The 25493-nt window shown below is 42.2% G+C and overlaps 1 protein-coding gene across 1 annotated transcript in view; it reads left to right on the top strand.

Moving 5' to 3' along the window:
* The first annotated feature begins 279 nt into the window (after positions 1–279).
* Positions 280–25493, top strand: part of LOC129833076 (heparan sulfate glucosamine 3-O-sulfotransferase 4-like) — an 89523-nt gene continuing 64309 nt past the window's right edge. Inside the window, exon 1 of the mRNA XM_055897362.1 lies at positions 280–1721. Coding sequence (XP_055753337.1) covers positions 1105–1721 — 617 coding nt within the window. The 5' untranslated portion in view covers positions 280–1104. The remainder of the gene's footprint in view (positions 1722–25493) is intronic.

The following is a 25493-nucleotide window of genomic DNA, read 5'->3' as shown; positions in this document are numbered from 1 at the left end:
ACCAGTAGGGAGCAGCCATGAGCTGCTTGTAGAATACTTATTTAGTAGTAGTAGTAGTAGTAGTAGTAGTACTAGTCGTAGAAGAAGAAGAATTATTATTATTATGAGGCATTTTATTCAGTAAATAATTTGAGGCAATTCAGATGTAGCCTACATTAGTCGGACAAATTATCTTTAAGATTTCTTCTTAAGTGCATACAGGGCACTACTTTTCCCTACTCACCCTTACATTCATTCAGCAATATCTTCGCTAATCATAAGGCATAGAAAAAAGGAGAGGAGGAGGAATAGTCATCCCGCCTTCCCAATGTCATCTCAGTGCAATCTGGCTGTCGTATCTGACGTCTCATTGGGTTTCCTACATTCTGGCACCGATTGCGAAAAGTGGGTGTTCACTTACTGAGCTTGTGGTGCTCCTACTAATATAATAGTGCTTCCGTGCGGGAGAGCTCACACAGTTGACGCGCACATCGTATCTACCAATCAACAGAAGGCATTAGGACAGCAAGCAACGATCCTGGCCACTGAGACAGCGGAGTCAATTAATATTTATGCAAAGGTTGTTCACTTTCTACTGCACAAAGTTAGCAGTGAGAGGACCAATGTGTGGCAGTTTTTTCACCCTTGTTGGGAAGATCCACCGGATTTGTAATTGGCGGTCAGTGTATCGGGATGAAGACGTGCTTTGCACACTACTTCAAACACTTTGGCGTTCCCTTTTTTCTTTTTCCGTAAAATGCCAAGACTTCGTCCATCACACTCTGCCCATTTCAAACCAGGCTGCTCATTTGGAAGGACGCCAGACCGCAGGCTTTCTAATCTGCAAATTCAGTGCAATAAACGGTGACATTGACTGTCAGCGTTGGAATAAGTAATCGATAGCCTACTCAAAAAAGGGATGCGATATTCTTTCGGAATTTTAACGATCTATTTCCTGTATCCTTATAACCATGCGAATTGGGGGTATGCTGGAGTGGTTCAGCTACTCACATTTTCAAATAGAGCAAAGCTGATAGTGACAGATTATTGTTGTTGAGTGTCCATGCAAGTATTGGGGTGGAAACATGTCTGGCCACTTCTTTGAGAGGATCACTGCTATCAGAGATGGCATTTTGGTCCAGCACTTCGGTTTTTACCTCTAAAGTGCCCAGGAAAATTTTATTCATGTTCACCCTCTCCCTTTCTGTCACCTACTTGTTCTATAGTTTGATGAGCTGTTACAACTCGTTACAGTTCCCCTTGCAAGAGAATTACGTGTACCAAGGGAGGCTGGTGACGGAGGAGACAACTTTCGTAACATTAAGGGAGAAACTTTATTCCACTTCACCCCAGGGCTATTTGGACGAGGAGCTGATAGAGGTGACTGCCGCCGCTGAGAAAACGGTTGCAATTTCCACTGTCAAAGATAATGTGGAGACCGAACAAAGAACATTGGATTGGGTTCGGAATCAGGCAGCTCCGACTAAAACTGCCGCGGTGTATCAATCTCCCGCTCTGGAGCGGCAGCACCAGGAATTCAGCACCACGGACAACGAACTCAGGGTGAACTGCACCTCGGATTATGGGGTGAAAAAATTACCCCAAGCCATTATAATTGGGGTGAAGAAAGGAGGTACCAGGGCTCTGCTCGAAGCTTTGAGGGTCCATCCCGACATCAGAGCCGTTGGGAATGAGCCACATTTCTTCGACAGGAACTACGAGAAAGGGCTGGATTGGTACAGGTGCGCGCATCCACTCTCACTTAATAACCCTATCTGGTTCAGAGGTCTCATTACCCCACATAACATAAACCATTTGTTGGTAGATAGTCTCGATTGGTTCATATTTAAAATGCACTAGATTACCTCTAATAATACTACTAATAATAAGTAGGCCTATACCACTATCAATGTCATTATTCATTATAATCATAATAATCATAATCATAATAAAAATAACAACTCTGCTTAAAAATTGCCTACCTATTAGATTGGATATCTGCCAAGTAATTCGGCTTAAAAATGTTTCTAAAATATCCCCCACTTGTTTTACATCCAACAATACAAAACAGTTGTCCAGTTAGCCTAATCATTCTATCTATTCCCGCTGCATCAAAATGAGAGCTAGACTGATTTGGATGATAAACTAAAATATTCATATCACTTAGAAACCACACCTAGGGAACAAAGTAGCCTTTATGCAGTACACCTTTATATCTTGCTTCTGAAGTACAGTGAACCTAGTTTTACAATCATATACAATGTTTTATCATAGTATGCATGTATATGAACATAGCATGCAGCAATAGCCAAACTATTCAGTCGATCAGGTGTTCATGCGAGTGCTTTCATTAGAACAATACTCAGATCCCACCTACAGTTGTGGTATTAACTTTCTATAGTGTTCAGAACTGCCCCTGTGCAACAGACCTGGTTCCTTAGCAGTGTACTCTGGGTTTGGGATGTGATGTGGTACAGTATGAATACTAACTCGACATGTTCTGATAGTGTCACAAATATAGACAATCTTGCCTCATATCGACAAAATGTATTTCCAAGTGTATTTCCATCTTATAATAGCTAGTTTCCAACTATGGAATATTGAGTTTATTTAGCAAATGCTTTGTAATATCCACCGTTGCAGAAAAAAAGTCCCGTAGCTTGATAACAAAATGAAAACATTCTGCGCTCACCGAGATCCATATCTGATTCAGTGTATATTGGAGGAATTATGAAAAAGTGGTCATTTTAAAACGATTTAATCTGACACAGAGCTGAAACCAAACGCATGTAGCTAAAGGCCTATTTAAGTCCATCTATCTAAAAGCCATATGGCCAGGTTTTTTCTGTATGACTGCATGGGGTTAGAGAGATCATCATTTTGATCAGCTAATCCAGATGTTTCTCTGCTGATCCTGAGTGCGGTTCCATCCATGTCTTCTCACATGCAATACATTCGAGGTAAAGATTCCCCCAGTCAGGTTCATCACCCAGTCATGCTTTTTCTTTGTTTTCCAACACTGCACATCTCACTGCCGTGTGATTTTTTTCCCCTGTTTATTAAAAGATAAACAACCATGGCATTGAACCACGGTCTGTTTGAGGGTTCGTCCGTCCCTCCGTTTGACAGTGGCACTTGCTCAATAAGGCGCCAGCATCTAGCAAGATGATGCTCTGACTAACCAGAGGAATGCTGGATTTCAAATGGACTCAGTGAACAGAGAATGAAAATGAAGCCAGCCAGTAGTACACAGAGTCCCTGACTCCATGCTTGTGCCCAGAGGGATCGAGGTGCTGTGCCTGTGAACCCAGTCTAGTACAGTGGCTCGGGGCTTTGGATATACAGGGGACCATCTGCCTCAACTCATTGCAGTGTGGATGGGAGCTATGCTCTTCTCTGTCCTCAGCTGTTGGCTGTTCATTTAGCCCGTGTTAATGTGAGACGTTTCATTACGCTTTTGGTGTCAGGCTCATTAGACGACAAGATGACAGGCTTACATAAATAACACCAAAGTGTGCTTATGTGTTTTAGTGCCCCTGAGCCAACCAAATCCCTTAAGCGCTCTTAACATTTATTTCTGCGTTTCGTCCTCTGAGTAATGTTAACCTCAGGATGACGTATGCAGAAATGTAAGTATCGGGTAGCGGTGTTTTTGACACCCATGGGGACGATATAGCAATGTGGCTGTTCTGTCTGCCAAATGTGAACAGTGCTGTAGTGTGACAAGGGAAAAAAAGGTTACACTCAAAACTATGTGATCTGCCCACGTCCTGATGCTACAGACAAAGCATGTCATTTTTGTGGATTTTTTCTGTTTAAAGAAATATACTACATCACGTCTGTGTGCAGGCCTACTGTGTAGGCTTAGGCTGTGTGCCTAGTCCTATGACTGAAATCATGATCACGACCATTTAACGTTGGCTTCTGAGGTTGAGTCTGATAATGTCATCACATGCACTGAATCGATTTGTTTGTGCAGCGTTGGCCAATTTCATACTTTTTGATGGCTTGGAGAGTTAGACACTGGCAGATGATGAATGTGGTACTGTTGTAAAAGATTTAAAAGAAGCCAGTACAAATGCACAGCCTGAAGAGGTGTGCACTGAGAGAGCTATTCTGTGCTTGCCACAGTTATACGCTGCTCCAGAATCCCGGTATGCATACAGAATTCATCTGGTAGAAATGTCAAGTGAAAACATATTTTTATACCCCATCCGCTGGGCATATATTTCACAGGGAGTAAGTTAATCTTCTTGTTCATGAAATATGATGCAGCACCTTGGTGACATCTGTTTTACCCGGGTAACACAATGTTTAAAAGACTTGTCGGGGAGGACCTTATGCCTTGTTAAACTTCTTACCGCTTTTGAAGGGAAGCTATAGTCTTTAACCAGCAGGTCATTCTTTCTGTGTGTCAGATCATAATAGCTGCACCATCATTAGAAGAATCACGCCGTTGCCTGGAAGCCTATCTCGGGTTTAAATAGGTGCTGCTAAACAGCAGACGATTCATTGAGCTGGTATTTAGGAACAACTCTATTGCTTGTGATACAATTGATTTCCCAGGAAGTTTATTTGGGTTGTACTACTATGCGGATCATATTGTGTGAGTTGTCAATGAGATGCATAGCTCTGAAGCGGCTCTGAGGTCTCCGAGCCCCTTATCATTGTGTTGGGAGAATGACACTTGGACCTTGTAAGCGATAAAAGCTGAGGCAATGTGACTGTAAATCTTTTGAGCTGTTTTGTACCTTTGCAAGGCTATGGCCCTGTGTTGCACAATGTGACTAACAATAATGTTAATTTACAGTGGTGCTTATAACGTGCAGCACGGTGTTCTGAACGTGCTCTCCTTCCCCAAGCTATTTCACCTCAGGCGGAGGTCTTGGTTGGTGCCTGCTGGCTTTTATATGAGGTGGCCTTTAAAAAAGATGCCAAAGAATCAGCCTTGCCATCACCAAGGACTTTCTCTCTTTGTGTGAGTTGTAATGCATTCTGATCAATAGGGACCTACACAGCTCAGAAGCCCACACAGTGCAGGCTCTACACTCTGCCAAGGCCTTGCAATGAAGTGCTCTCATTCTTTTATCTACTTTTTCATCGAAGCTCTGTTTCCCACTGAATGGTGGAAAAAGCTTGACGAAAGAATTTCCAGTTTGCTGCTTCTTCTTTTTCAGTAAATACGAAATGCTAGTAGTGTAGAGACCATGTCAGAGCACCATGTCTTTGCACTGCTGCAGGCCCGGGGGGACTCTGAGGAGAATAGCATGAATTCCAGCCCCAGCTTTATCCGCACCCTTCCGTGTAGTAAGACAGAACCCTCTGACAGGAAGTGTGTGTCGGAGACAGCGATCTACTGCTGAGAGTAGCATCAGAGAGTCTAAATCCTGTGTTTATCCCTTGTTTACCCCTGCGCTCCCACCTCAGCATGCCGCTCCACGGCTCAGCTCCCTGAGTCTTGCCACCAGACTAGGGGCCCGTGACTCCAGTCAGCGGGGAGATGGGATGGAGGGAGGTGGGCCTGATCCCTGAGCAGCAGGCTGGATGCCATCCCCTCCATCTTCCAGCTGGGCCTGTGTTGCTGCTCCTGCAGTGCCTCCACATCCTCCGCTCCTCCCCGGCAAGCCGGAATCTGTCTGTGCCTGATAAGATGGCGCCAAGGCTCACAAGGACGCACCTCTGGGTACTGGGATGCCAACGCGGCAGTCGTGGAATTAAACTTTTTAATTAGCAGCATGCCCCAGTGCCTGTCAAGAGAGTGGACCGCTGCAGTCAGGTTGGTCTCAACATCCCCCCTCCCCTTTTCCCCTTGATTAAACTCCCAAGCACCACAGAGCCCAGAGATTCCACCAGTGTCCTCAACAGAAACATATTTATTTCCCATTCAAATGCCTTTGACTGGATGCATACACGGCACAGCGCTATGACACAGACGTTACCTTCCCACCAGAAAGCCTTTGTGTCATCTCTGTCTGGCTGTTAAACATGAGGAGAATAATCAGAACCTTCAGATTGCTGCACCACCAATTACTGTCAGTCTGGATAAATATGGATATTGGATCACACTTAAAAAGTCTAATGTTACTCACTCTGTAGCAAGTTCCTTCAACTATGAATGGCAGGTTTGTGTAGCCATTTACTCTTGTGTTTAATCACATGCATGATGCAGTTGAAGTCGGAAGTTTACATACACTCATTAAAACAAATTTTTCAACCACTCCTCACATTTCTTGTTAACAAACTATAGTTTTGGCAAGTCGGTTAGGACATCTACTTTTTGCATGATACAAGTAATTTTTCTAAAAATTGTTTACAGACAGATTATTTCACTTATAATTCACTGTATCACAATTCCAGTGGGTCAGAAGTTTACATACACTAAGTTGATTGTGCCTTTAAACAGCTTTGAAAATTCCAGAAAATGATGTCGTGGCTTTAGAAGCTTCTAATAGGCTTATTGACATAATTTGAGTCAATTGGAGGGGTACCTGTGGATTTATTTCAAGGCCTACCTTCAAACTCAGTGCCTCTTTGCTTGACATCATGGGAAAATCAAAAGAAATCAGCTAAGATCTCATTAAAAAAATTGTAGACCTCCACAAGTCTGGTTCATCCTTGGGAGCAATTTCCAAAAGCCTGACGGTACCACATCCCAGAACAACAGCAAAGGACCTGGTGAAGATGCTGGAGGAAACAAGTACAAAAGTATCTATATCCACAGTAAAACGAGTCCTATATCGACATAACCTGAAAGGCCGCTCAGCAAGGAAGAAACCACTGCTCCAAAACCGCCATGAAAAAGTCAGACTAGGGTTTGCAACTGCACATGGGGACAAAGATTGTACTTTTTGGAGAAATATCCTCTGGTCTGATGAAACAAAAATAGAACTGTTTGGCCATAATGACCATCGTTATGTTTGGAGGAGAAAAGGGGAGGCTTGCAAGCCGAAGAACACCATCCCAACCGTGAAGCACGGGGGTGGCAGCATCATGTTGTGGGGGTGCTTTGCTGCAGGAGGGACTGGTGCACTTCACAAAATAGATGGCATCATGAGGTAGAAAAATGATGTGGATAAATTGAAGCAACATCTCAAGACATCAGTCAGGAAGTTAAAGCTTGGTCGCAAATGGGTCTTCCAAAAAAACAATGACCCAAAGCATACTTCCAAAGTTGTGAGAAAATGGCTTAAGGACAGCAAAGACCTCGATCCTATTGAAAATGTGTGGGCAGAACTGAAAAAGCCTGTGTGAGCAAGGAGGCCTACAAACCTGACTCAGTTACACCAGCTCTGTCAGGTGGAATGGGACAAAATTCACCCAACTTATTGTGGGAAGCTTGTGGAAGGCTACTCGAAACATTTGACCCAAGTTAAACAATTGAAAGGCAATGTTTCCAAATACTATTTGAGTGTATGTAAACTTCTGACCCACTGGGAATGCGATGAAGAAATAAAAGCTGAAATAAATAATTCTCTCAACTATTATTCTGACATTTCACATTCTTAAAATAAAGTGGTGATCCTAACTGACCTAAAACAGGGTATTTTTACTCAGATTAAATGTCAGGAATTGTGAAAAACTGAGTTTAAATGTATTTGGCTAAGGTGTATGTAAACTTCCGACTTCAGCTGTACCTGTTACAAGGTAGCTAGCTAAATGTCTACTAGCTAGATATTTAGGTGTGAATAGCTATTCTATGTGTATGTGTCTCTACAGCGGAACTGTGGGATCAATTCACAACACTTTATCTTTCCAGTTCAACCATATCAGCAGGTATTATCAAAGTAAGTTTAGTCATGAACACCATCCACACAGCATTGCACTGCCTGGGATTTTTTTGTTTTTTGCGATGGAATCAGTGTTTTGTGTTGGGAGAATGTGGATTCAATTTGTTTTGTGTTACTCTAGGGTCAGCCTTGGGGAGTTATCTTAGTCTATTTCTATTGTGACACTAGAATTATAAAATAAGTAATACTGCTGCATCCTTTGTGGCTTAGAGAGAGGACAAATCACTCTGGCAGTGGGTTAGTTCAAACAATTTCATTCTACCCCAGCTTCTTCTTGCTATTCACATGCAATACCTTACCCTCTCTCTTCGACATTCATTTCCTATTCCGTGTCATGGACAAAGCTACACCCAAACACCTAAAGTGATCATTCTCCAATTCCAGTAAAGTTGACTTAACTTGAGTTTAGAATTTAATTTGCTGATTCAATTTGCCAACACAATGAATTGGCATTGGGGCATGGTTGCCATCAAGGCTCGGCCTCCCTTTAGGTTCGTGTCTGTCAAAATAGAACTGGATGGAATTCTTCCTTGCGTTCTTTTCCATTCCATCGCCAATGGGAAAACAGGGAATTCTTAGACCCCTATTTCAGTTCCATGTCATAGATGGATTGCATGAAAATGACAGCCCCAGTCTCGCCTGTTAAATGATTTATTTTGGACCAAAAATAAAGTATAAGCACAAGTCATTTTAAGCTTGAAAGGATTCCTATCTCCCAGGGATTATTTACTTGCCGCAGAATTGCCGTGATGTGCTTCTAGTCAGAAGGAACAATGATTCCATTCGGCAAGAATGCTGCTTTACAGCCATCTTTAAACCTCTCTGAATAAGACTTCCTTTTGGGACAAATAAGCATGTCAATCATACTTGTCAAGATTCCAATTTTCCTTTCGCCTCTCAAGGAGCACTTGGTGCTGTGCATACATGCCCCTTATCGGTTGTGAGTGATGCAGTCTCATGACACAAACCCAAAAGCAAGCTGATGCATTGGTTCAGTCAGAGCAGGGTTCTCTCTGACAGGGCTGGCCATGGAGCCATGGAGCCAAGACGTCACGCAAGCGCTGTTGGGAGCATGTTTCAAATATGTGGCCGTGACCTGGCATGTACTCCAGGAGTGTGTTAAGCTGAGGGATGTGGGGAGAGTGGAAATCATAACTTCTCCCTCCACGCTCCACCAGTAGCATTATTCCGCCTGCATGCCCATGACATGTTACACACAGAGCTTATTCATAGGAAATACATCAGCTTGGCCGTATCAAGATGTAGGAATTACCTTGAGATATAGTCTGGGATGACATGGAAAGCAATTGTCTTTTTTTTTCTTCCAAGGACTCGCCAAAGAACAGAGCAGAATGAAAAGGCAGTTCTAGCTATAGAAATATCCTGTGAGCTCACAATCACCTCGCGCCACTGACGCCATCCACAGCTCACAACAATCTTGACAGGCTTAATTCAATTATGGCAGTGCGATGTGCTGAGACTCCGGAGGTGTGAGCTAATTCCTCTGTTTACACCCCTGAGTCACTGTCACAAACAAAGACAAACACATTCATTGGCTTCCAGGAGCTTGTTTTCTGCGATTGCCCCATTGCCTTTGAAGTTTCTCATCGCTTTATGTTGTTTATTTATTCATGCTCTTTCTTTGCCTGAAATCACCATGGGGTATTCCGCGAGAATATTTTAGCACAGTGTGAAACAATGAAGGAGCTGAGTATTAGACGTGTAAACTACGCACAACACAGTCCTTACATTGAGATGGTATTCTGATTCAGAGGGGATGGGTTAAATGGGGAAGACACATTTCAGTTGAATGCATTCAGTTGTACAACTGACTAGGTATCCCCCTTTCCCTTTCTGTGTTGATTGGGCTTTTCAAGTAGGAAATCTTCATTGGGAGTTGTGTTTATAGAAACCCTTTTATAAGTATTTAGGTTTTCGACTTTCAACCATCTGTATCAAGAACACTTTATTAATCAGACCTCCACCATGAGAATGCTGTCCTCTATTCTCTGTGTAGGCTGGTGGAAGTGATTTTTATATAGAGGCTGTGGCATTGTGCCAAGCTCCTTTGAGACTTGGACTAAGCCGATGAAATGCAAAAGGGTGCTTTTAGGGATTATGCTAATGACTAATTGGTGTATAAGAAGGTGATTGTTTTTCCTGGATAATTTGGATTATTGGGTTTAGAGATTTTGTTGCAAGTTAACGTGCTCTTCCTGTTTTAATGGGGCCATTAGCTCCTCCCAACCATGTGAAGCCAACTCTTAGCTAATGTGGCTGATAGTTGTTCTTTGTGCCTGTAACATGCTCAGCCACACACGTGTGCAGGGCGACACACGAGGAAATGTGTTTCAGTGAAATCATGTTAAAGATGCTTGTGTGTTTAAAAGAAAAGTTACATATCCCATAATCCTCTATGTATGGGGGTAAGTACACAGGGGTACACAGTCAGACATCACAGGTACAAATCACGTTTCCCCATGGTCTTGTTTTTCTGTTGAATGTCAGGATTTAGCTATGAAGCTTTGTATCGTTCCAAAAAAAGATAGATGTCAAACTGTAGTTGCAGTATATTCACAAGATATGTTTCAGAGCAGGAAGAAAAGATAGGAGTGAAAACATGCCAACCCATACCCAGGGCTATAGCAGGATTAGACTCTCTTTTTGTCTGAGATGTATCTTTAGATATGTGAGCTACACTTGGTTATTCATCCCGTTCATTTTCAGTATGCCTGGGATGACTCTACTCACGGTCTCCTTCCACTCCCATCGACCTCCAGTTTGTTTCACATCTGCACGACTCGAGGAGGGAGAATGTTAAGTATGAATTGATTTTTAAATAAGCATACATTTACCTTCAGACACCTGCAGAACATATCGGGCTCGTCCTGTATTGCAAAACAGGCTATTTTAATTGATCTTTGTGATGAACATTGAGGACAGACCACCCTGTCTTTGGAGTCAAGGTGACTTTGGCATCACAATCCTATACCGAGTCCCTTGTTTTTTTTCATGATGGGACAACTTACCATGAAAGCGCATCTGGGCAGGGGTGAGAAGGTAACAGTGCTGTAACTAATGGGTTTATTTAATTTAATTTACTGGCTGTGGCCCCCAGATCACTGGAGGCATGCTGGCCACAGTGAGATTTGAGGTTGCAGTGGGAAAGAAAGAAAGATTAACCCTCTTTTCAAAAGGGCAAATTTCACTCATGTCATGCTGGATTTTCTTGCCGAGATAGCAGGCCAGTATAAATCTGCAGAACTAAATGAATACAGGTTTGCGGTGAAATGGGCTTCTCAAGCTTATTTCGTACAAGCCACCTAATCAACGTCACGCTGGGGCATCGGTCATAAATGAAAGCTTTGTCAACATGGCCTCAGATGGATGCAAGGGAGCATTTGCAATAACAATTGCTTCTTGATTCGAAACGTTGACGTGCCAACTGAAAGTCAATTGGGCATATCTAACCCGACTGAAGTTTTATTTGGGGGAATAGTTGTGAGGGCTAGTATTTTCCTAATGATTAAAGGTATATAATTCTGTAGAACAGCTTGGTAGGGTTGTTGCTGTCATCATTAACACCGGCTTTTAGCTAAATATTATCTTTGATGCCATTGTTGTAGTCACATGTCTCTCCCTATCTGTTTCTGGCCACATTGTCTCCAATTAACAGTCTCACAATTTTCTGATGCAATCAGTGGAATATAAATGAAGCAATCCCAGCAGCCTCTGGCTCTGCGTCGTCTCAGCCTCACGTTGAATCACTCGCTGTTAGATCTGTGCTGTAATAAACCCACTTTTTACAGGGCTAAACACGTACTCTCTGCACCTTGGGTAAACTCAACAAACGCTTCAGGGTTTCAAAATTAATGTTGCATAATAATTAGTTAACCAACAGTGCGATGCAAGAGGAAGGAATTTTACACCTTGTGTTTAATAACAGATAGTTACATTTGCCTTGCTACTAATGTTGCATGTGTTTCTTCATGCTATTTATTAGTTGGGACTCACTTAGCTGGCTCCTTCCCTCCACACAGATGGATCTGCACAAACACACCCATTTGATGTTTTTCCTTTCAGTAGATTTTTGGTTTGTGGTGGCAAGACAGTGTAAAACACTGAAAAGTGCCTACAAACTACTGATGGTTGCTCACGGCGGAATCCGATCAAAACAAAGATGCTGTGTTTGGTTAGTTCACTCAGTCAGCCATTGGCTGCTTGATGCGTCGGTCTGCATTCTAGTGGATGTTATTGAAGTACATTTTTAGAACTGAGGCATTTTCTCTTATAGGCTACTCCAGGTGTAATATGATCACTCTCCCTCTCACCTGTCTGTTGGGCTAACCCAACTCTAAAGCTGTGAGAGGGGTGTCACGCCCTGACCTTAGAGACCCTTTTTATTTCTCTATGTGGTTAGGTCGGGGTGTGATTTGGGTGGACATTCTAGTTTTTCTATTACTTTGTTGGCCGGGTATGGTTCCCAATCAGAGGCAGCTGTCTATCGTTGTCTCTGATTGGGGATCATACTTAGGCAGCCTTTTTTCCACCTTTAGTTTGTGGGATCTTGTTTTTTGTACTGTTGCTTTCCAGCCCTACAGAACTGTGCGTTTCATTTTGTATTTGTTGTTTTCTCGGTGTCATCAAATAAAAGTAAGATGTACGTCTACCATGCTGCACCTTGGTCCAATCCTTCTATCAACGAATGTGACAAGGTGTGTGTTGTTGTGTGTTCGAGACGAGTGAATGTCCAAAGTCAAACCAAAAAGGTGATAGACATCCCACGGTACCACCCATAGATGAAGAGACTAACACTCTTAAAAGCCTACTGCAGTCAAAAGTGTGATTTTTCTGTGTTTTATATATATTTCCACACTATGAGTGACTTAAAAAAAAAAAAAAAGATTAGTCTTAAAATTATAACTGATTATTTTCCCATTCATGAGATATAGACAGTTGTTTGCATTATCTCTTGTTTTTTTAGCTTTTTTGTGCGCTTTACTATAAATATTGTGAAGCGGAAAAGGTCTTTGTAGATCTCATTAAATGTTCCATGAATTGTTCCATACAGTATGGCATTTGGTTCAACTTGAATGATAATTGCATTAGTTCCCCAATTGTCTTCATTCTACTACGTTCTAGTTATCCGTAGTCAAGTGTTTCATCATCAGTGCATGATGGCATTGGGCATTTTTTTGTTTTAATGTAACAGCTCCATTGGACTACTGCTCTCACCGGGAGCCTTCACACTCAGATTAGCCACACCTTGTCTCTAAATTGTTCTGACAGGTGATTTGCCAATAGTCTTTTGATGAGTTGTTCACATTCTGATATAGCAAAGTTCCTGTACATAATAATTCCACCGTAAATCCCAATTGAATCATAGATGTCTTTGCTTGACTGAGTGCACCAGTTTATTTGTAAATGTCTCAACTTTTTGGTAAAATCGCCTTCGATACGGTTGAAATACTGGATGCTGCTTCTTGCTCCCAAACCAGTCCACTCAGGCCACCGTCAGACTGCAATGTAGGTTGAGTTTAGGTTATTGTAGTGTAAGTCAAAATGATCTGTCCCCCGTATCCTCACGAGTTTGAACAGGAAAAGAGAAGGTAGGTAATAGAACTTTTTCATATTGCGACAGCGTCTTTAGAAAGGCATTCGAAGACTAGCCCTAGTAATACAGGAGTACGGTAATGAATATCAGTGAAAAACACTAGTGTTCAGACAAGCCTTGACATTGAAAGGGCATGCCCCCCAACTCAAATAAATGGTGCCCCACAGAGCCAGACATGGCCTTGGCATTCCCCGATGTTAGTTCCTTTTGTTTCACGAGTCAAGGGCCTTTTTCTACCAGACTTGTCCATTATCTGAGTCTGAAAGACACAGCAAAGTCCACCACATGGTCTGTCAATTTGTGAAAATCACTAGAGCAGTCCTGGTGTGATAATGAATGTAATTTCTTTCCTCCTATGGCACAGACCCAATTATTTAAAATGCAGTCAGGCCTGTGGACCTGTGCATGTGGCGAAGTGTAAGATACACCAAATAGTCATCTTCACCCACTCCTAGATGAAAATAATTGTCAATGATAATGTATTTCTTTATTATAAGGAAAGTAAATGTTTTAATGCAGAAAAATGTTCCAATAGAGCTTCAATAGGGACAGGAATATTTCATAATAATGTCATGTGGCTAGGAAAACTCCTGGCCCCAGCATCAACCATGCATTTCTTAACATTCTACAATGCTGCCCGCTGTGCTGGTTCATCAATTTGGCTTGCACCCGACCAGAACTGACAACCCACTGGATTGACTGACTGTCACCAAGGCACCCCCTATAAAACCATATCAGCCCAGCCTGAGGTTGTGATCCCAGCCTGAATTTGTGTCTGGCTGGGGCATGTTTGTTTTGGAGAGAGCACTCTGACTTCCTTGGCTGTCCTCTTTATTGCAGCGGCCCCTAATAGCTTGATTTAATGCACTCTCAGAGGTCAGATATTGCGCTGGCAGCCACAGACCACTTCCTTCCTCACTGCCCCATTAATAGCAGCAAACAAATCAGAGATGCACTGTAAATTCTCTCCCTGGCATATTGGAGCTGTTTGGATGGGAGACGTGGACAGATTTATTATGGGGAAGAAGGATATCTCTAGAAAAGACTAGCCAGGTTTTTTCCCCCTCTCTTTCCAAAACATGGGCTGTGTGAACACTAATTAAATGTATTATTCCCAGTAGGATAGTTTAGCTAGTGTTCCGTCACATATCCTCTGATCCTTATGGTATGTCTGTGCAAGATGTGTACTGTATGTAGAGTCATGTGCAGGGTCACACATCAACTTTTTCAGTGACCTCATAAAGGCTTGTAGTAAAGCCTGTTTATCCTGACCTGCTGCTTTTCACAGGACTACTTCCTCCAAACAAGAAGCTCAATCTCAAGTGGTTTCTTTCGTCAGTGAGGTTCGATAATTGTGCCTTGTAAAAAGACTAGATGTGTACAGTGACAGTCAGAAGCATATCAGTCCAGAATCTTTGACATTGTGCATCTTGGCTTTGGAGAGTCATGTGTTGTGTTCAGGGACTATCACCTAAATATACACTACCGGTCAAAAGTTTCAGAACACCTACTCATTCAAGAGTTTTTCTTTATTTGTAATATTTTCTACATTGTGGAATAACAGTGAAGACATCAAAACTATGAAACAACACATAGAATCATGTAAACTCAGCAAAAACAGAAATTCCCCCTTTTCAGGACCCTGTCTTTCAAAGATAATTCGTAAAAATCCAAATAACTTCACAGATCTTCATTGTAAAGGGTTTAAACACTGTTTCCCATGCTTGTTCAATGAACCATAAACAATTAATGAACATGCACCTGTGGAACGGTCGTGAAGTAGGCAATTAAGGTCACAGTTATGAAAACTTAGGACACTAAAGAGGCCTTTCTACTGACTCTGAAAAACACCAAAAGAAAGATGCCCAGGGTCCCTGCTCATCTGCGTGAACATGCCTTAGGCATTCTGCAAGGAGGCATGAGGACTGCAGATGTGGCCAGGGCAATAAATTGCAATGTCCGTACTGTGAGAAGCTTAAGACAGCGCTACAGGGAGACAGGACAGACGGCTGATCGTCCTCGCAGTGACAGACCGCATGTACCAACACCTGCACAGGATCGGTACATCCGAACATCACACCTGCGGGACAGGTACAGGATGGCAACAACAACTGCCCGTGTTACACCAGGAACGCACAATCCCTCAATCAGTGCTCAGACTGTCCGCAATAGGCTGAGAGAGGCTGGACTGAGGGCTTGTAGGCCTGTTGTAAGGCAGGTCCTCACCAGACATCACCAGCAACAACGTTGCCTATGGTCACAAACCCACCGTCGCAGGACCAGACAGGACTGGAAAAAAGTGCTCTTCACTGACGAGTCGCGGTTTTGTCTCACCAGAGGTGATGGTCGGATTCACGTTTATCGTCGAAGGAATGAGCGTTACACCGAGGCCTGTACTCTGGAGCTGGATCGATTTGGAGGTGGGGGGGTCCTGCATGGTCTGGGGCGGTGTGTCACAGCATCATCGGACTGAGATTGTTGTCATTGCAGGCAATCTCAATGCTGTGCGTTACAGGGAAGACATCCTCCTGCCTCATGTGGCACCCTTCCTGCAGGCTCATCCTGACATGACTCCGCAGCATGACAATGCCACCAGCCATACTGCTTGTTCTGTGCGTGATTTCCTGCAAGACAGGAATGTCAATGTTCTGCCATGGCCAGCGAAGAGCCCGGATCTCAATCCCATTGAGCACGTCTGGAACCTGTTAGATTGGAGGGTGAGGGCTAGGGCCATTCCCCCCAGAAATGTCTGGGAACTTGCAGGTGCCTTGGTGGAAGAGTGGGGTAACATCTAACAGCCTGAACTGGCAAATCTGGTGCAGTCCATGAGGAGGAAATGCACTGCAGTACTTAATGCAGCTGGTGTCCACACCAGATACTGACTGTTGTTTTTGAATTTGATCCCCCCTTTGTTCAGGGACACATTATTCCATTTATGTTAGTCACATGTCTGTGGAACTTGTTCAGTTTATGTCTGTTGTTGAATCTTGTTAAGTTTGCTGAAAATAAACGCAGTTGACAGTGATAGGACGTTTCTTTTTTTTGCTGAGTTTAGTAGCCAAAAAAGTATTAAACAAATCAAAATATATTTGAGATTTGAGATTATTCAAATAGCCACCCTTTGCCTTGACAGCTTTGCACACTATTGGCATTCTCTTAACCAGCATTATGAGGTAGTCACCTGGAATGCATTTAAATTAACAGGTGTGCCTTAAGTTAATTTGTGCGTTTGAGCCAGTCAGTTGTTGGGACAAGGTAGGGGTGGTATACAGAAGATAGCCCTATTTGGTAAAAGACCAAGTCCATATTATGGCAAGATTAGCTCAAATAAGCAAAGGGAAACGACAGTCCATCTTTACTTTAAGAGATGAAGGTCAGTCAAGAACTTTGAAAGTTTCTTCAAGTGCAGTCACAAAAACCATCAACCGCTATAGTGAAACTGGCTCTCATGAGGACCGCTACAGGAATGGAAGACCCACAGTTACCTCTGCAGCAGAGGATACGTTCATTAGAGTTACCAGCCTCAGAAATTGCAGCCCAAATAAATGCTTCACAGAGTTAAATTAACAGACACATCTCAACATTGACTGTTCAGAGGAGTCTGTGTGAATCAGGCCTTCATGGTCAAATTGCTGCAAAGAAACCACTACTAAAGGACACCAATAAGAAGAAGAGACTTGCTTGGGCCTTGAAACACGAGCAATGACCAGTGGAAAGCCCACATTAGACATTTTTGGTTCCAACCACCGTGTCTTTGTGAGATGTGGTGTGGGTGTATGGATGATCTCCGCATGTGTATTTCGCACCGTAAAGCATGGAGGAGGAAGTATTATGGTGCGAGGGTGCTTTGCTGGGGACTTTGTCAGTGATTTATTTAGAATTCAAGGCACACTTAAGCAGCATGTCTACCACAACATTCTGCAGCAATACACTATCCCATCTGGTTTGCCCTTAGTGGGACTATAATTTGGTTTTCGACAGGACAATAACCAAACACTCCTCCAGGCTGTGTAAGGGCTATTTTACCAAGAAGGAGAGTGATGGAGTGCTGCATCAGATGACCTGGCCTCCACAATACTCCGACCTCAACCAAATTGAGATGGTTTGGAATGAGTCAGACCGCAGAGGGAACGAAAAGCAGCCAACAAGTGCTCAGCATATTTTGGAACTCCTTCAAGACTGTTGTAAAAGCATTCCAGGTGAAGCTGGTTGAGAGAATGCCAAGAGTGTGCAAAGCTGTCATCGAGGCAAAGGGTGGCTACTTTGAAGAGTCTAAAATATATTTTGATTTGTTTAACACTTTTTTTGTGTTATTTCATTGTTTTGATGTCATCACTATTATTCTACAATGTAGAAAATAGTAAAAATAAAGAAAAACCCTCGAATGAGTAGGTGTTCTGAAACTTTATACCGGTAGTGTATACCCGATATGAAGCCGTCACAACCATACAGGAAAACGAAGCTTGTAAATTGGAAATAACCTATTCTCAGATAGCCCTTTCCTTCCAATCACATCTCGACTTTGCAGCAGTATGATGAAAGATTTCCTTTCATCAAATGATGCGTATTTGGTCAGACAGGATAATTATTATTCTTGTCAGCATGTGTTTATCTTGATGTAGCCCTCAATAATCAACTAGATCCAACAAGCACATTTCATTCAGGTGCCAGTGCAGTCAAAGCCCTTGCATTTCTAAGGAGCACTGTACAACATCATTTTCAACAATAGTGGTAAAATGAGTTCCTTACACAATGTTAAACATTTTACTTATATTTCACGCTGAAAATATAGCACAAGGGTGTATATATCAGAGCCTTCATTATTCAATATTTGTATTGTCATGACTACAGCATTTGAGAATCATCAACTATGTTTCCTAGGATAAATGGAACAAAGTCAAACATGTGGTTTCCACATGTTTGATGGGTTTAATACCGTTCCATTTATTCCATTCCAGTCATTACAATGAGCCCGTCCTCCTATAGCTCCTCCATCCAGCCTGCTCTGATCCCAGGGTGCATTTACTGTAAAGGCTGTTTTTGAAGCGTTTCTCAGAGGCCTTTCATAACCAACCTTCCCTGTAGATGTTAAACGAGCACAGCTGCTTTGAAAAAATTACCCATAAACACTTTTTTTATATATAGTTATTGGGAATTGGCCACAACACTTGCCAACAATCACTTAGAGAGACATGGAAAAGCTACATAACTGTTAACCGTTCTGTAGCTTATCTTTAAAGACCTTCATTATGGGTTAGAGCCATATACTTAGAGTTTTATAAAATGTATGAAACCAAGTGGCCGTTGATCGTAAATGAATCATGTTGTGGTGTATAAACCCGGGACGGTAGTGATTTTTAGGCAGAAATAGCTCCAGTAATGCTGAATCACTGAGGCAGATGTCTGTATTTAGACCGGACAGGTAGCATATTTGAGCAACAGATACTCTAGGGAGTAAAAACCTTTCAGCAAGCTCTCTGTTAGAGCTTGTGATTTACAGTGTTTCTGACAATTACAAAACTTGCCTTGGAAATGCACAGTCCTCTTCTTATACTCTTCTCCATATTGTTCATACACCAATCTCCCACTGCATTCTCACCTTCACTTTCCTTATGAAGCATAAACTGCCTGGGGCTACTCTCATGCAACAATGGTTCACACTGTCCATAACACAGAAAAGCATTCACCTTACTCACAGGAGACCATGACTATTTCAACAATATGGACCTCTTGTCACAAAAGAGCAGGAGCGAGGGAGGACGGTAATTGTGTGCAATTGAAAAGTAGAGATTTTGCCCATCCCTGTATCACTTGATTATGGTGTGGAGAAAGAGAACTTCGCAAGGAGTGGAATATCAATTTTCTCTCCTGTTCTAAAAATGGCAGTAATCAAAGACTTGGTATTAATTACACACATAAACGAAGCAGCCTTTTTAATGGTGATCAACATCAAAGGTAGTGGCGGACTCAACAAAAAAATAGTCCTTGGAGAATTGTGTGTGTGCGTGCGTGCATTATGTTTTGTGTCAGCCTGTCAGTCTGTCTGTGTGTTTTTGTTTGTGCTGAATGAGAATATTTTCAATGTGGAAAGTCTATGATGATTCATACTTTGCTCAAGGAAAAAGGCAACATGTTGGTCTGCCCCACTAAATAACCAACATCATTATGAATTCTATTTCTCTCCCCTCGCTATTAAAAATGAACAGGCCCACTATGGCTGCAAAACTTGGCAGCAGGGACTTGGTCTTGATTTGCGGGGGAACCAATAAAACGGCTTGGCGGGGGCGGCCTTTCTCAGATGTTAAGACATATGAATTATGCAGAAACCAGCTGTTCCAATATTTATCACTTTGTGTGAATATTCTTTAATGCATATGGGGGAAGCCAAAGTCATTATATCTGTTACATATTTAGGCATACATTTGGTTGATGGACGCTAAAGGATGAAATATGAGGGCATTAAGAATTGCACTGCATGCAAATCCTTAAATACGGTTTGCAGTGTTCGGTATTGTGCTAGCATAACAATATCCCAATAAACTGTTCTCAGCTGCTCAATGGTAAGTGATCTCATTATTTAGAATTGGGCTTTAAAGTCAACAGAAAGGAATTTTGAGGCAACCAGGAGAGTGAAAGGATCTCATGTTTCCTTTCTTTTTTTTAACACCCAATCTAAATTATGCACCATAGCATTGTTTATGCGTCAAACCAGGCCTCGTTCCAGAATCCTCACAAAGAAGCTCAGTATTAATTGGCAACAACAGAATGGAGACACAGCAAACAGACACCTTTCTCACTCGATCCACGATACAAATCATATTCAGTATTGGAAAGCAGAGCCAGCTGTCTTTTAAGTTTCATCCCCTCAGTTCTAATGCCAAATTCAGTTGAGTTGTGCAGTGTTTAACCTCTTCACCTCCGGATCCCCAAGGCTCCGAAAGGAATATCCTGACTAAAATGAATGCAGGGGTAGACGGCGATTGGAGAGGTGAATGAGGGATTGTGAATGACGCTGAGATAATTGGGGTCTGCTGCAGCTCTCTATCCCCCTCTCAGATCCAGGGACAGCCAATGGAAGGGGAGACGGGAGAGAAGAGGTCAAAAAGACTTACTAAGCAGTGGAACACATTTGAGGTGGGCATGCACACACCCTCTACTTCCTTGTACTCTCATAGTGGCCCCTTTAGTACACAGGGAGTGAGTTAGGTAGATGGATTGCGTGCATCTCATCTATATTGAGAGTTACTCCTCTGCGGTGCTATCAGCGGCCCCAGTGAAGAGTGCTGACCATGCTTGAGGGGGAATGGGGGGAGTGGCTAAGTGGTGCACCTTGGCGAGGGCTGGGTTTACCCACGAGACACTCACAACACTGACACATGCGTTCACTTTGGCTAATAAATCATTGAAGGTCTGATGTGCACCGATGGGAATGCAGTGTCAGTTTTGATACTTGATTAGCATTTCTGTCACTTCGCTTTATGCTTAACATAACTCCAGCTGTGCAACCAATTCCCACTGCCCATCGGCATGACAATGGCGAGCCATTCCTCAAAGTGACAGGCCGTCATGACAACATGTCAACTAAAGGGGAATGGCACTGAACGTCCAGAACACACATGCAAAAAAATTGTTTTTCCTTCGAGACATTACACATATCGAGTGTCACAGTATCAGACTGTGTTGGTATCTGTGTGTAGAACACTGCTAACGGATTGGGGAGTCATGATAACTGCACAACATGTATACAGATTTATGGTTTACTAGGTCCTTTACTGTAGTTTAGTTCTATACTGTGAATGCTCACTCACACTCGTATTGGACGGAGAAGCTGATGCCGTGTCACACACAACTCACCAGTATTAAAATCTCTGACTACCGGTGGAAAACATGGATATAAACTTTATATGAGTGTGGCTTATTAATTTATCAGTCCCAGTTGTAAAGCCTACTCTACTGGAAACTTCTCCGCTCAGGGATGGATCTGCAGAGCACAGGCCAAGTAGCATGTCATCCTTGTTTGATTGCTACCGTTTTAATGGTGATCATGACTCTGCTCATTAAAAAATGTCATTGTCTATTATTATCTCATTAGATTGATTTAGATTCAGTGTGGAAGATCAGGCTTTGACTCTGACCTTGGGCGCCCACCTTGCTCTGGTCTGTGGCAGTTGCTTAGTCTAGGTCCTAACACACACTCTTAGTATGGTAATGAGAGATGTTAATATTCCCTGCCTGACTGGTATGTCAGGTTGGTATGTTGAAATCTGTCAGTCGGCTGCATCATTTCTGATAGCCCCCAGTCAGTCTGCTCTGACCATTCCCTGTCAACTAGGAGACAGTTGCGTTGCTCTTTAAAACCGGGCTGGTTAGAAATAGATGATCATTCTTAAATGTATTACTGTGGACTTTACAGGACAATGGTACATTTAATTTAATCAAGCTCTTTTGATTTTATGGTTCACTGCCGTATTGGTGATATAATTCAACTTGAAACAATAAAAAGATTGCTGTGCTTTATTGTTTAACAATAAATTGCATTACTCTTGGAATTGTTAAATACACTTCTACTAATCAGTAAATAAAAATTAAACAATAACTGAAGCGTCATTTTCCATCTCTGCAGACGAGTAGCGTCAAAAAAATAGAAATACTCTGAAAATAGTTGTTACCTAACAGCCTAATGTAATTGTGAATTTTTAAATGGTTGTGTTTGTTTTATTACTACGTGTCTTTAACTGTTCTCTGTGGGTTTGGTGGGTACTCTCTGATTCTCTTCCAGAGCATGACCATAGTATCTATCCACTGTGGGGCCTGACCCGTGCTTGAAGGCGCATGGCCTACATTGTACTGAATATAGTAAGTCCTCTTTGTCTTCTCCTCAGAGGGCCTCTCATTCAAGAACATAAAGGAATAAAGAAACACATGGTTTAGAGAAAGAAAATACACTCTAGGGTATTTTGCTTTTCTTCGGCTGGTTTTGCCTGTCCATTATGATTCAATTTTACCATGTCTTTATGCTGTGGAAATGGAAATAGCTAGCTACAAAGCATTACACGTTATGCTATTAACATTCAGCTGTGTGCATATCTTGGGAAAAGCATTGTGCTCCACTTTCAGATAAGATATGGGAGATAGCTTGACAGTACGATACTTAGCTTTCAGAAGTCATTTCGCCCTTCAAATGACAACAGACCTGAAGTCATTACATTCTTCCTGTATCCTCTACCCACTATGAAGGTCTGGACTGGAGAGCAGATCACGGTTAGCATCAGCAACAGAACGATGATGAGAGCCTTTCTAAAACTTGTGTGACCTGACTAACCTGCACAATGACTTTGACTAATTAGATGTCATGGAGCGTGGTGCGCTGGTTCAGAATGCTAAGCCTGCAAATTAATATTCCATCATGTTGTGCTTAACAAGATAATTAAATGCTAATATACGCTAACAAGCAGCTCTGTTTGTATAATTGGTGCTAGTGGCATTGTGCTGTATGTGGAAATGAGTTGGATGGAGAGTGAAGATTGTAGGATTTAAAATATGAAATAATTCTGAGGAAAGTTAAGTTTAATACGTATCAAAGCATTTGTTGTGACAAGGCACCTGTTCGGATTATGGTCTGTCTTTTGGACTAATTGATAAACAATAGATATAGATTAAACCAATTGTTTTGCTTGATAAGTAATGGGGGGTTTTTGTTTTCTACTTTCAGACAAGATGAGCGTAAGTACAGTAAATTATTGAATCTAATTCTAGTTTTGTTTGACATGGATTGCAGTATATTATTATGCATCGTTTCTGTCGCTGTATATTTTCCCATCACATCTTGGCTGTCACTCTGGGTGTATCCCTGCCTCTCACTCCATCATATTTGTTGCTGTACTTATTTGAGTTTCACAGTAGCACCAGTAATAGCCTTTTAGTGCTGGCAGCTGTACATCTTCAGTGCTATTACAAGTCCTGACAGCTTTAGTGGCACAGCTGCATTAACCCAACACTAAGGGAAAGAACTGAGAGTCTACCATGCCAGTCCCTCCTGATCTCACCCGAAGCCATTTTCCCGAGTTGAGCTCACACCCGCCGAAACGCCACACATTAATCTGTCAGAAGTGAGTTCTGTTATAAGTCTTGTCTGCAAATGCGTGACAATGGAATCGTTTTTTCCGCCACACGGTAGGTTAAGTTAGGAACGTACATGTTGTTTTCAACTGGTCCAACTGACTAAGGAAATGTTTTCTGGTTGGCATATTTCTAGGTTGTTGAATTTGTTCATTGCATGTGAGCTATGATTTTTCCTCCCTGAATGGTTTCATTGGAGTCATTAATGTTTGGATGAAAACCAAAGTGTTCCTTTAGAATCATTAGTCAAGGTTAAAGGCAAATATTTCGTGTTTGTCTTGGACGTTGGCCCATGTTTTCAATATTAATTGGCACTCTGAATAACACAAAATTGACAGTTTTACTGGCACAGCAGACTTGGTTCTGGCCAAAGACTGTTATTCGGGAGTCAAATCAGAATCAATTTAGACATCTATGCACCGAAAGTAATGGTGGGTCTAGAATGTTACTAGTGATTTAAAATACGCAAATTCTCTGCCCTTTAATGCACCATACCAATACTACTACAATTGGCAATGTACTGATTGTTTGCTTTCGACTAGAGTACACTAAATACACATGGTGATTAAAGTACACTGTAAGAGCTCATTCCCACAGAGACATGCAGATTCAGTCAGTGACACCCGGCACTCACAGCCTGTTCTATTTAACCTCAGACGCCTTGCCAATACATGATTTTTAGCTCCAAATTAACAGGTTGGCTGGCAAGTCCAAACTGAACTTTTCTAAATTGAAAAAGTTCCTGTTCTTCATTGTTGATCTCAGCTGTAGCCGTATCTTACTATGCTCTATATACAGTTGAAGTCGAAAGTTTACATACACTTAGGTTGGAGTCATTAAAACTTGTTTTTCAACCACTCCTCACATTTCTTGTTAACTATAGTTTTGGCAAGTCGGTTAGTACATCTACTTTGTGCATGACACAAGTAATTTTTCCAACAATTGTTTACAGACTGATTATTTCACTTATAATTCATTGTATCACAATTCCAGTGGGCCAGAAGTTTACATACACTAAGTTGACTGTGCCTTTAAACAGCTTGGAAAATTCCAGAAAATTATGTCATGGCTTAGGAAGCTTCTGATAGGCTAATTGACATCATTTGAGTCAATTGGAGGTGTACCTGTGGATGTATTTCAAGGCCTACCTTCAAACTCAGTGTCCCTTTGCTTGACATCATGGGAAAATCAAAAGAAATCAGCCAAGACCTCAGAAAACAAATTGTAGACCTCCACAAGTCTGGTTCATCCTTGGGAGCAATTTCCAAACGCCTGAAAGTACCACATTCATCTGTATACAATACAGATACAATAGTACGCAAGTATAAACACCATGGGACCACGCAGCCGTCAAACCGCTCAGGAAGGAGACGTGTTCTGTCTCCTAGAGATGAATGTACTTTGGTGCGAAAAGTGCAAATCAATCCCAGAACAACAGCAAAGGACCTTGTGAAGATGCTGGAGGAAACCGGTACAAAATTATCTATATACACAGTAAAACGAGTCCAATATCGACATAACCTGAAAGGCCGCTGAGCAAGGAAGAAGCCACTGCTCCGAAACCGCCATGAAAAAGCCAGACTATGGTTTGCAACTGCACATGGGGACAAAGATCGTACTTTTTGGAGCAATGTCCTCTGGTCTGATGAAACAGAAATAGAACTGTTTGGCCATAATGGCCATCGTTATGTTTGGAGGAGAAAGGGGAAAGCTTGCAAGCCGAAGAACACCATCCCAACCGTGAAGCACAGGGGTGGCAGGATCATGTTGTGGGGGTGCTTTGCTGGAGGAGGGACTGGTGCACTTCACAAAATAGATGGCATCATGAGGTAGGAAAATTATGTGGATAAATTAAAGCACCATCTCAAGACATCAGTCAGGAAGTTAAAGCTTGGTCGCAAATGGGTCTTCCAAATGGACAATGACCCCAAGCATACTTCCAAAGTTGTGGTAAAATGGCTTAAGGATAACAAGGTCAAGGTATTGGAGTGGCC

Source organism: Salvelinus fontinalis, chromosome 34 (genome assembly GCF_029448725.1).
Source record: "Salvelinus fontinalis isolate EN_2023a chromosome 34, ASM2944872v1, whole genome shotgun sequence".
NCBI lineage: Eukaryota > Metazoa > Chordata > Actinopteri > Salmoniformes > Salmonidae > Salvelinus > Salvelinus fontinalis.
This window is presented reverse-complemented; position numbering and strand designations above follow the sequence as displayed.